General features: G+C 43.1%; 1 protein-coding gene across 1 annotated transcript in view; it reads right to left on the bottom strand.

Moving 5' to 3' along the window:
* The window catches only part of LOC106819916 (protein held out wings-like), a 30,199-nt gene extending 17,442 nt beyond the window's left edge, over positions 1-12,757 (bottom strand). Inside the window, exons 1-3 of the mRNA XM_014824518.1 lie at positions 12,455-12,757; positions 2,245-2,378; positions 105-221 (exon numbers count right to left, since the gene is read on the bottom strand). Of these exons, the coding sequence (XP_014680004.1) occupies positions 105-221; positions 2,245-2,378; positions 12,455-12,599 (396 nt within the window). The 5' untranslated portion in view covers positions 12,600-12,757. The remainder of the gene's footprint in view (positions 1-104; positions 222-2,244; positions 2,379-12,454) is intronic.
* Positions 12,758-13,566: the final 809 nt, after the last annotated feature.

Genomic DNA, 13,566 nt, shown 5'->3' with positions numbered 1-13,566 from the left:
CCCTCATCCTGCCCTTTCTTTTCCCTTGTCAACCCTCTACCCTGACACACTTCCTACACCTTTCTTCTCCATTACCGTCCCTCCTACCCTGACGCACTGCCTACCTTTTTCTTGTCTCGCATCGAGCCTTTGCCGCGCACCATGATCTTGCAGCCCGTGTCCTGCTCGAGCTGCTTCGCCGTCATGCCGCGCGGACCCAGAATCCTGCCCACGAAGTTGAACTGCAAACAAGCAGCAGTGCGAGGGCGAACATAAACAACGTGCCAGCAACCAGATACGCCGCCGAGCGGCTTACGAATCGACAACGTTTACGTTTACACTTCTAACTCGCAACAATTCCTTTAAACAAACCAAAGCTACCGGCGAAGGTATCAACACGCGTGTCTGTTGAATAGTAAACGTTTCCCCCACAAATGCAAAGCTTACATGTAATTATTTTACAACGAGATTTGAATCCCAAATAAATAAAGTAAATAAAATCAAGTCGAACACAATTGATCACCTGTCAGATTAAAACTCGTTACTTGATGACATTTTCATATAAAAACCACACAAAACTCCTAAATCATTAGGAAATAGCCAAATACGCAAGGAAAAGGAAAGGTTGCAATTCAGCCTTATACTGTACACGCAAAAATAACGTATATTCACCTACAATTGGTAATTGTAGTAAATAAATTGTGTGGCTTTTGTACAACACAATAATTGTCATTTGGATCATTACAACACAACACAACACAGCAGAACTTACATTACATATAAACCTTCTGTTAGGAAAAGCAAACAAAAAAGATCCGTGTCAACGGGTGTTTCTATACACCTCTCCAAAGCTATTATTTCCAAACAATCACAGATTTTGTCAAGTAGTGCTATTAGTTTATAGTGGATTTTGTAGTAGATCACGAACGCTTTACGAGCATAACTGAGCCTTATGAAAAGCACTGTTGTTGTCTGCAAAGATGAAATAGATAGCGTTTATATAACAGCCACCTGATTATAACCCATACATTCAGCCCATACACGCACTCACACATGCCTGAGTGAATCACCAAAAGAATATCAATTATCGATCATTACCACGCTCTCTCACACGCACGCACATACGCACGTACGCACACATACATGTAGTGTACCACATGCATATAAATATGAGTTTGGTAATAAGAGCGCATGCTTCCTGAGTTTACATGTAACTCATGGCGCCCTGGGCTTACCTGTAACTTACGGCCATACAGTGTGCCACACCACACTCTATTCCTGAGGCAGCATAGAAACGCATAGAACAGCAATCAATAACTGTCCAATAAACCCCACAATCCCCCCTTGAATCGTCGATCTTGTTTCGAACGCGGCTGAACCAAATACGGAACAGCCAAGCGATATTTAAATGAATTTATTGCGCCACAGACGGGCAGGGGCCGTTGATGGTGTGGATGGGGGACACAACGGAAAGACGGAGCACAAAACACGTTGGTGAGCTGATGCGGCGAGAGAAGGGCACATATGGGAGAAATGACATAACGAGAGGGGACACATGGAGCTATTTACCATGTGGACGGAAGGGAGACACATGGATAAACTACGTGGGAAGGTAGACACATGGGAAATGTAGAGACGGCGACAATATTGAAGGGGTCATATAGTATGACGAGACACACGCAAGAGAACAGATGGTGTGAGATGTAAGTCTCGGATTAGGCAACTTATTACAGCGGAGGACACCTATATCTGGAGCAATGTGTGAGAAACATTAGGGGAAGCGGAATAGGAATCTACTGGGTACGCTAACTGGTCAGGCTTCGGGAAGGACCAGCGGGAATATACGCGGCGTGGATGCCAGGAACCACACAGAAAGTCTGTGGCTTCAAAAACAAACAGTGCAGAAACATGTATGCGATATCGGTAGCTGTTCACATATACGTGGGCGCATAGATAAGTAAACAACCACACCCGAGTGCTGCGAATGCACGTCTTAGCAAAGGTTATGGTGATGCAACTTTCTGGCTATAATATATATATATATATATATATATATATACCTACAATTTATAAAACAATACTTTGATGCTACAATTTATTGCAGAAACCTCCAAGTTCCCTTCCAGCATGTATACACCCATACGCACGCATGCGCACGCGTACAATCCAACACTCGTACGCACATCGAGCACATACGCTCAACGAACACACACGCACGCTCAACGAACACACACGCACGCATGCACGCACATACTGCAGGCTTACATCAGGAAATTCCTTGACAGGCACGTAGACCTTCTCGGAGGCTGTGACCACCGGTCCCGTGGCCTCGGGTAGATTAAGCGGCTCATCCTTCACTCCGTTCAAGTGGAAGAGACTCAGTCTAACCTTGTTTATCTCTGCAACACAACACGGCCATGATTATAGGCTACTACTACCCAGAACGATTCTTCTCCGCAGAACGGTCAACATAGATGTTACCAAGATGTTACTCTAACCATGCAGCCCCTTTCTCTGGGTGATGGGATGCTGAACCAATGGCTGCACAGGTGGAGCTAATGATGAAGAAACTTTTATAAACCGCGATATCGCAAACAACTGATCGCATCTCCATGCGCGGCGGCGCGTGACTACGCAAATAATAGATGGTATAATTATTGGCTGTTTTCATACGTTCCAAGATTACGACAGCGTTTATAAGCTGCGACATTTCATACAAATTACGCGCTGCTCAGGCACATTTCATACAAATTACGCGCTGCTCAGGCATCGTGGTTTTAATACAGCCTCGTGGGTACAGTACGGCAGAAATAATACATAATTCTTTGCTGAGTGAGTGAGTGAAAACATATTATATTGGTAGGAATCAGGAATGGCACGCGCCTCGGCTATATACTCTCCACGAACCAGGAATTACTCGAGCTAGTGTGTCAGTATGTGTTGGCCCTTTAATCCCCCCACCACCACCCTTGGGAAGAAGAGGACTGTTGCCCTGCTGGTGTAGTAGATGGGTTTGATCAGCATGTGCTGAGCCTGCTTGATAACCAACACACCCACTTCGCACGCGACCAGCCTGTCTGCCACTCACATTGCAACTTCAAACAAGAAACCGAGGCGTCGGCATGCATTGCACCGCAGTGAACCAATCCCCGTAGCATACGTGCCCTTTTCGTATCAACTGACTCGACCCGCGAGCATCGTTTTATTCGAATACGTTCGCAACTTCGCACCACATGAACTTGGACCGTTTCAATCATAAAATTATTGTAGATTAACATAAATTGTACTTACTACCAAAGTGTTTAGCTATCCTCTATCGACTAATGATTCTACGTAAATGCTGTTCAAATGCTCCCCTGTACTACACAGTCTCACAGCACGCAAGCCACTGGGCACAAATTCTCAGAAAGATAGAGCGACAAGAAAGACAAATAGTTTTTATTTACTCTCATTTTATTATTGAAACCGTCCCAGCGCCTGTAGTCCACACGTTCCATGCGCGGGTCTGGACGGGTAGGAACTACATTTGGACTCCATGAAGACACACACACACACACACGCTCTCTCTCTCTCTCTTCATGGACTCATGAACATATAACAGGACACCTAGCATTGGTCAACACTACCAGGCTATAACCTACGATGCTTGTATATGGGGGAACTCTAGGCTAACCTAGGGTCCAGGCTAACCTAGTCTACATGCTCTCAGAGCCTGCAGCAGAGATCTGCAGCTCATTAGTCACTTGTCGTCTGTTTCTCGCGCCGCGGTGAGAGGAATGCAGCGGGCGTCTGGTGTGTTTTTCATTTAGCCGCAGGCTCCCAAGGCGGCTATCAGTATCAGCTATCGTATTTCGAGCCAAACACGGGTACAGTAACACCGGCACACATGCGTGCTGGCTACGGTCACTTTACCTGTTAGCTCTAGGACTATAGCCCGCGTACAGTTGCCGCAACTGTACGCGGGCTATAGTCCTAGAGCTACTCTAGCCTGTGGCTGAACGAAGGGCTATAGTTCTAGAGCTATTACCTGTTAACCCAAACTTGTACTTTCAAAATGTAAACCATAATTCTGAAAATGTGACCAACATTTTCGCCCTACCCTTCAAACATCGCGACTGCCTGACGCTCTAAAGTGTTGACTAAATATATTTGCACTACATTTGGTAATTGCAAGAACCTATAGATTAATGGGAATTAGTATTATAAAAATATTTGATTAAATGGCCCATCTTTGTTATTATACATCATAACCTTACACATATATTGATAAATTTTTTTATTATACATAGATGCATTATATTACCCCTACGAATATTTTGAACGTTTGTTATCTGACTAGCCTGGTGTTTATTTGCACGTGTCTTGCAGAATACAGTCGAAACATCGATCACTATAAATGTAATAGAATGTCTAACAGTCACCTATTTCAGTCCTACACCGAACACGTATTTGACATTTGTTCACAAACAGTAAATTAGGAATAGGAGATTTCTATTCAAACGCCCTATACTGTATAATCCCGAAAGCTACCAAGTACACTGTACACGCATTCCACGTACTTCCACGCAATACCCTTCCCTTGTCAGTAAGCAACGAGAATCACCGCCGAGTTTATGGAACTCGAATCCTTCGCCGCGGACCGTAACACTTCACAGACGCGCGTAAAAACTGGTTCCAATTACCAGTGCCAGCGTCCCATTACAAAACACAGCCGCCAATACTCATCCCAGAGGCTGCGGGATGCGATGGGGTAGGCTGATGTGATGGGTTAGCCCGCTGTTACTACGGTATTGATGGTCTCGTGCCCCTGACACACACTGCGAGTCAGCAATAACATACTACACAGAGATGAGTGGATCGTCGCAAAAGTGTGAAAACCTCTACGCGGTACAAAACGCCACAAGCGTCCGACCGCAGAAAAACCGAACAGCGACGATGCCCTCCTCCCCATCCGTCACCTCCGGCGCCTACACTTTCTCCTCCTCCTCCTCCTCCTCCTCCTCCTCCTCTTCCTCCTCCTCTTCTTCTTCTTCTTCTTCTTCTTCTTCTTCCTACTCCTCCTTTTCTTCCATCACAGCCTTTTCATCATCCTCCTCCTCCTCCGACATTTTGCCCTCGTCCTTCTCCTTTCCCTCCTCCCCCTCCTCCACCTCCTCCACCTCTTCCTCCTCGTCCTCCTCCTCCGCCACCATCACCTCCTCCAACAACACCTCTTCTGACACCAACGAAGTACGATGGCGGCAACATGCGGCGCTTCGCCGTGTTTATAAACATAGCGTGAGAATTAACGCAGCAGCATTACGGCAGCCAAAAGTCTCCCGTAAACATTGCGCCGCGCCGCTCATTTATAAAAGCAATCAGGTTATGCGCGACTCGACTCAACTGGCTTCATTAGCGAGGATTCCTTCTCGGTTTCACGCTTGTCTAAATACGGTGGCATGTACAGTGGTGGCAAGAGGTCGCCGGTAAATAGACATGCAAATTACTGACATTGGCCGTGCATATCAAGATAACTCGCATACCTCATCTCTTCTGGTTATATACACTCGCCAAAAATTTATTTAGATTCTTATACTAATAACTAAGTTTCATTGGCCGTCATAATACTACGTCAGACTGCCCCCCACCTAATTACAAATTAAGCATTCTACTAAAACAATATGGTTCTTTGTGAAAAACAGTCAAATTTCTGTAAATACAAAATGTCCTCGTGATTTTATCCCCTGACAAATCAAGGGAAATGAGAAAGTTAATCTGATTTTACTAAAGATATATATATATATATATATACATATATATATATATATATAATCGACACGGATCGTCTAAATATAGTGTGATCGATGGGTGCAAAGATAATTATTAGGAAATCCGCGCCACGACAGTGTTTGTATACACGTGTAAACAGCGCCAGTCTTTCAGCGCATGTCGTAATTTTACACCCGGCAGGGGCTAGCTCCGCGTGCTCTCTCATATAGGAAGCACTATTATAGTTCGAGGTGATGATGTCATGCAGCGCGCAGACGACGGAGAGGCTGGGCAGCGGTGTGACGCTGCCGCCGCTATATATACAGACAGGCGCGCGAACATGTGATGACCAGATGATAGCAGGTCTCGTTCATGCGCGCATGTCAACCAGCCTCCACGCACGAATGTTGTCGGATGGTTTTTCTTAGACAAAGCTTACGACGGAGAGTGCTTTTGATCGCCAGGCTTGTTATCAAGTTTACCCTAGGCAAATTAAGAAGCTCGCTGGGAAATGTGGGGAATGCACTCTAAGCAATCTCTCTCTTTGTGGAATAATGTAATAGAAACAGGCCATTACATGGGAAGCAACAAAGCTTTATATAGCAGAATTTCGCAGCGTGGTTCGCCGTGATATGTCGGCAGACTTGAGTGGGGTGTTGTGCCACATGTTATGGATGATCAAAGCTCTGGGAAATACTACATGTCTGATATCAAGAGTGCATAATAGAGATCTCTATTATGCACTCTTGCTGATATGTAGTCTTCTCACCCTACCACATTGCACAAATTTCATTCAATTTCAAATTTTCGGCTGTTCAACATTTTTGGTAGAAGCCTCTTTACTGTACTGGCCAATTTCCGCTATCACGCAGAGAAATTTAAATTCAAGCCTATAATATACTAGATATGGCTGACAAAGTAAACCGCAATGTATGGTTAATAATGAATTTCAGTTGTGAAATACTGCATAAAACTGTGTTATTATTCATCTTGCTGTTGGATAATAAACTCAATCAACTAATACACTAGCTTGCTTCCCGTTTCAGATGAAATTTCCCAAGAAATACAGTAGCCAACAATCGGTTCTCATTAAATTCGTTAGCAGCCTTCTTGGTTTCAGTCCGTATCAAAGTTCAAAATAATGGCAGCTATTCCGTTAGCAAACAAACAGTTCGATTTACACACGGATTAGTATAAATGACAACTAATCCGGTAGACTACCGCGTACTGTCCGTTTTTGACAAAGATAAATTATTATTAATGATTATATATCAGTCCTGCAAACTCAGTAATAACCTTACTTTGGTTCAGCTAAACCCTGACGACTGTTAGATAAACATAAAACTGGTTACTCGTTATCAAGCATGCTGATCTAGAAAATAACATGAATGCAGTCACTGAGCCACGGGCACTGAATAACAAAATATAGTAAGAATACAATAGATAGTACAAACACATATTAACTAAATAGTAACACATTGTACTAACATATATAATACATAGTTATAATACATTGTAACTAAAATATAAATGATGTTTATATGAATGTTAACATGTTGCAAGTGTTTTTATTTTGAGGTTTAGTGTCAATTTGAACTCGGTTTTAGAAACAAGTGACTTATGTCACACTGTACGAACGAATATAATATGTAGCCATCAACAACTCACCAGTTCACCATGGAAGGCGCGATGGCTTGGAAGCCTAACCTATTACAGTTAAAACCAATCAATTGTGTGCTGAGGTTAGGCGTGATATATAAAAAGTGCCCACGACTACTGGCATTGCTTCACAATTTGACATTTATGGACATTTCCTAGTTTAGATGGAGCTTAGTTCAGAGTTTTTGTAACTTAAAAAGCAAACCGGACTCCCATGGCATCCTATACAAAATTAACAAACAACTGGGTTGGAGAGTGTGGAGCTAATATATACAGTACGCTCTTGTATAAGAATACGACTGTACTGTGAAATTTTGTACTACGAAGGCATTCTCACATATGGCCTCGTATTCCTATAACAAGTGCCGCAGAGCGACGCCGCTCACCTGACGGCAGGTGTTCTGATGCTAAACTCGGGGGCAAACGAATCAGGAGCACCCTCCCATCGCCGCGTTCGCTCTCCCTCGTTGTCTCTCATTCTTTCTCTTTCGCTCTCTCGCTCTTACTCTCTCTTCCCTTCGCGCTCTCTCTCTCTCTCGCTCGATCACACTCTCGCTCTCTCTCTCGCTCGATCACACTCTCTTTCTCTCTCTCTCTCACTCACTCTCTCTCTCACTCTCTCTCTCTCTCTCTCTCTCTCTCTCTCTCTCTCGTTCTCGTCTCCCTCTCTCGTTCTCTCTCTCTCCGTCTCTCCTCTCGTCTCTCTTCTCTCTCTACTCTCTCTCTCATTTCTCATCTCTTCTCGAGTGAGGTTAGGCGCTGGCCGGACGAGCTGTACGACTGGATTGTCCTATACCGATGTCTGATTGTCTATCAGAGGCCGATTGTCCTGATGGTCTTCTAACCCTGAGGCAAGAACGCGTTTCGTGGAGCTAGCAAGGCGGTAAAGTTTTATATATATTCACATTAAATGTTTATACTATTATTGTTAATTCGGGTGGCACTCTGTCCGCGCAGCGACCAGTTTATACTTGTTACTCAGGTTTCCCAGCAGCGGCGGAGCGAATGGTATAAAATTATGAAAAATTGCTCGAAAAAGCTCCTGACAGATTACTTGTCGCTGCCGTGGAAATGGCAAGTACGGACAAATCGGATAGCCACTTATGTTCGAAACACTTGGGATGGTATCCAGGCACCTTCCCGAAAACATTTTCGTTGGGATCGTTATGAAAGTGCGACGAGATGGCGCGTACGTTTGAATGTTCTTAGGAATAAAGATGGAAGCCTGGACAGCTTCCATCGTACGTCGTATAGCAACAACTAATTTTTGCAAGACAGAATAGGTAAGCCCTTCATGCCATTTACCTACGGCAAGCCTACAGGCTGAAATTCGAAAGCTGGCCACCTGTAACTAATTAACGCGGCAAAACTACACCATACGTATCCCACCGACCGCACTAGCACTGCAGGCGCAGCTGGCCAGTGGGCGATAGAGTAGAGTTACATGTAAAGCACAACTGCCAGTACAGAATGCCATAGAAATTATACGATTTAGGAGCAGCAAACGCCTTCTCAAGCAAATAACGCTTTTGAAATTTCACTGTGACCTTGGTACCTCAATACAGTTCCAGGCCATGGTATAGGATTCTAGCTACAAACCGGCAGTCAAATCTTTCTAACATAACAAATCCATGTTTAACCGCTCCTTTGAGGGTCAACAGGGTTATCAGAACACTACTCTTCGCCGTCAGTGAAAGCACTTTTCATTGTCCTTTCAATAAAGCCATAAAACTGGATAGGTCCACCACTGAAACAAAACCCAAGTTTTTCAATCGCTCCGTCAACACCATGTCCTCGAGAAATGTCGTTAACAATCTGCCCTGTGCCACCATTTGACCTTTGACTTTCTGCGACTCCGGGTCAATTTCGGCAGCAGTGATGGCCTTTTCCTACCATGATGCCTATACACCGAAGCTCATCACGACGCTAGGTCGAGTCACGTAGTTAGAGTGTATGGTCGCGCACATTCTGGCATTTCTCCGCTATAGGCCGCTTAAGTTTAAGGAAGGAAATGTTCGCGCCTTCTTTACACCATTTGACCTTGACCCCCCAAATTTGATCATCCCGAGTCCTTTTCAACGATCCCCCCCCCACATCCGCGGAATTCGTGAGACGTGTACGTCGAGCTGGTTAAGATTCTTGTGCCCAACTGTTGACGCACGCACGGACGGACCGGACGGACGGACGATCATGCGATTCTACAAGCTGCATCTGACTATGTCAGATGAGCTAAAAAGGGGTATTTTCTATTACTATAGTCAGGAGTGCATAAAAACAAAATTACTTGTATTCACGCCAGCTACGGTGATGCTAATGCTATACCCTGTTTTGCTATAATTTAATTACGTTCATGTAACTAAGGTGGTTTTGCTGGAACTAGTTACGAGCTTATGAAATCATAATGTATACTTTTTTATAAGCGTCAGAGGATTTTCAGTATTGAAATAAGTACAGGTTTGAATGTTTATTTTAATGTATTTTCCTTGAGATCTCTGTAATTACCACATATCACTGCTACAAAACGAAACTTGTATCGGGGAACTATGAAAACTCATGAACGTGCTGTTCGACTTTGGGTTGTTGTCTTGTATGTGTACATGGAAAGTACTATAAATAAATTAAAAGCCAGCGACTAAGCTGTGAAAGTCTTTTGATTAATTTAGCAGTGTTTTTTGTGAGTTTTTTACTCCTGCTTACTTCTCACCAGCTAGAAATTGTCCCACGAACAGTCTCTTTTTATACATAAAACAAATCTACTTGATGAGCAGCTAGTATAAGCTTAGCACTGGCAGTCCTGCAACTACTGCACTTTTATTAACCAAGTGAAAGTCACTGAAACGAATTAAAATTTATCACCTCGGGTGCGTGCCACATGGATTGATTATATTCCTGGATAGTCAGGGGCGTAGCGTAGCCAGCCTTTCCAAGAGGGGGATTCCAAACCTACTATATATATATAATACTATTAATAAAACTTAGTTAAAATTTTCGTTTCATGCTTTTATATACATACTGTATCAGATATGTGCTATTTTGATACAAACCAGGGGGGATTCCAGAATGCCTGGAATCACCCCTGGCTACGCCCCTGGTCTGGTTCTCACTTCTAACGAAGACTCACTCACTCGAGTCGATTCCCACTGTAACGGTGACAGGCCATGCTGAGTGACATACTTGCTATACAATTGATATAGAATGCTTTTAGGTCAGGTGCAAGACAGGGACTATAATTGCAGTGTGCGCACTCTAGGACCGCCCACATTTTACTGTGCCGTAGATCTGTACGCTCACAAACATGGCATTCGTGCATATAAGAGGATCAAGAAGAGGTCGGTAGCAGCCTAGCAGTGGAGCTACATTGTGCCAGTCAAACAAACAGCCCTTTCACTGTCCGTAGCATACATCTTTGGCGTATAAGCAGAACAGGTACACATGTTGAAAGAGAGATGCGTGAATGAATTTAGCAGGTATAAGTTATAACAAACTGTACGAAACCTGTTAAGAAACTGACGTTCGATTTATTGTGATCCGGTCTATATACGGTTAGGAATGCACTATAGGAATTAAACGAGGTGAACTTGGCTTATTTTTAGGGACGTAAAATTTAATAAAAATGCCAGAAGCTAGGTTAGAAGAGTAAGAAGAGTAGGTTTCAAACTGTCAATACGATTCCTGCACAAGATCAAAATGTTAACTGTTTGCATGGTAACACATGCAATTCCGTATTCTGTTTAGCAGGTCAGGTCTGGTTATGTATTAGTCCTGGAGACTAAATGATACATGTATGTGTATCATCACACCGTCATCACAGTGTATTAATTAGCCTACATATATGTATGTGACTTCGTTTCAACCATACCAGTGATATCGTGTAAGCATTGGCCAAATTTAGCAGTGACACTGTCGGTCTAGGGATTTACACACGTGTATTAATTAATTAATTCAGTTTATCACATGCATTACAAGCATTTACATGCTACCTCTTGGCCTTTTGCACGGATTACACATAGTACCGTATTATACCAATTTCACACGTTTATTACATTCAACTAAGTGTTTACTATCTTCAGTTGTTATTGTGGTATTTATATAACTATACAGGTCTTTACTTAGTATAACCTGCTGTTACTGTACCGAATTGTAGCTCGGTCAGGCTAGCGTGTTAACAGGGCACCAATCCATTAGGCTAGCCCAAGCACCTTAGAACCAATTTTAAAATGGTATACCGGTACTATCGCTGTCAGGGTCTATGTCTCCCTGGGTACTGCCGGAACGTACCCTGGTACTCTCTTGGAACTATGTATCTAATATGCCGGACCGTGACCGTACCTCGCCTACGCCTACGCCTACTCCCAAACCCTAACCATATCAGATAGTTACCAGGGTACGTTCCGGTATACCGGACAGCACCCAGGGTACGTTCCGGCAGTACCCCGGGAGTGTGTTTATAAAACCCTGACCCGGACCCGGAAAACCTGCATAAAACCTGGACCCTAACCCAGACCCTAACCCACTCTACTCCAGTCCGGTTATATATGCAGGTTTTCCGGGTCCGGGTTTTATTCACACCCGTACCCAGGGAGACATAGACCCTATGGCTCAGGAATAGAGAAGATGTCCAGTCCTATCTTATCAACTAACATCATCCTATCCAATCACCGTACTGGACATCATCTCTATCCTTTTTCAGGGATAGATAAGATGTCCAGTCCTATCTTATCAACTAACATCATCCTATCCAATCACCGTACTGGACATCATCTCTATCCTTGAACTATCAGCTATACTATCACTATCAGTACATTATTGAAAGACGATTCCAGAGAATGATATGTTATACTATCATGTCTATGCTTTAGCTCTAGTACAGTAGTATGCGGCAACTGTACGCGGGCTATAGTACTAGAGCTACTCTATGCTATATGATATCATATGCTATGCTACGCTATTTTATTCTATTTATTCTACTCTACGGCTGCACGCCGACGTGTACAAGAATGACATTGTATCAAGAGCACATAATAGAGAACCGAAAATCCGAAAAGCCATACAGCAATACAGTGCCTACCTTCGTCCAAGAGTCGTTCAAGGTGTATGAAAACAGCTGGAAACGCAGCTATCTGCTTCCTGTCTTTCAAGAGCTGAGCCAAATAATCTGCACTATTGACATGGTGAGCAGCCATGGCGACATTCGGACTCGAACTTCCACTCATTCTGGTGGAGATTCCTACTTGTACATGAGCAATTCAAAATAGTTTTAGCCTATATATTACACGGCAACGTGCGACTACACCTGCCACTTGGGACGCGTGTATATTCAGATGCTTCTACTTGCACGCCCAGTATCACACGCAACACTGACTTGCGCGCCGTTCAGCCACGCCGTAATCCTGCGAGAGCAACAAGTGGGCGAAACCATTACGAAATTAGGGGGTGGTTAGAATGTGTCACTGCGGCGGCTTTGATGATTGGGTGGCGTAGTGTGGCGTATAAAGACGTCTATAAAGGTTCTTACATCATAAATGTAATTTTTCTGAAGCTTTTAACCAACGATTATACCAGTTATTATAGCCTATGAGACATGCAAAGTAATATAAGGCGATTGTATTCCTATAACTATTGTGTCTGTTGTCTGTGAATTATCGTGCATTTGTAGTGCTCTCTATATATCTTGATCATAGGGGCCTACATATCAGGAGTGAATAATAATATTCACTCCTGATCATGTTATCAGGAGTTAATAATGACAAATTCTGTCATTATTAACTCCTGATGTTATGTAACCTCATCGTATGTACTGTGTGTATATAATTCACATTAACTATCAAATTTTATATATTCGTAAGTAAAAGTAATAAGTATTGTTAGTGTAGTAAGGTTTTAATATTATATATATATTTTTTATTATATAATAATTTTGCTAAAGATACCATGGATTCCATTAAAACATTCAAATCTTCTTATTGTATACATAATGTCTATCTTTGTCGAAAATTGTTGATAACTTAGTATGTTCCCGCGTATAACCATGTGTGTAACATAATTATACACGTGTCGATCTGCTCTACTCTCTATCAGTCATATTTACTTTTCGCGTCTATAGAAGTTAATTTTATATCTGGTGGGCGGCATTTATATTTCATTTTCCCCAGAATAGCATTTTAAGATATCGCGATTTCT

This window comes from Priapulus caudatus, unplaced genomic scaffold (genome assembly GCF_000485595.1).
Source record: "Priapulus caudatus unplaced genomic scaffold, Priapulus_caudatus-5.0.1 Scaffold2, whole genome shotgun sequence".
Lineage (NCBI taxonomy): Eukaryota > Metazoa > Priapulida > Priapulimorpha > Priapulimorphida > Priapulidae > Priapulus > Priapulus caudatus.
Note: the sequence above shows the minus strand (reverse complement) of the source record. Positions and strands in the feature narration are given on the sequence as shown.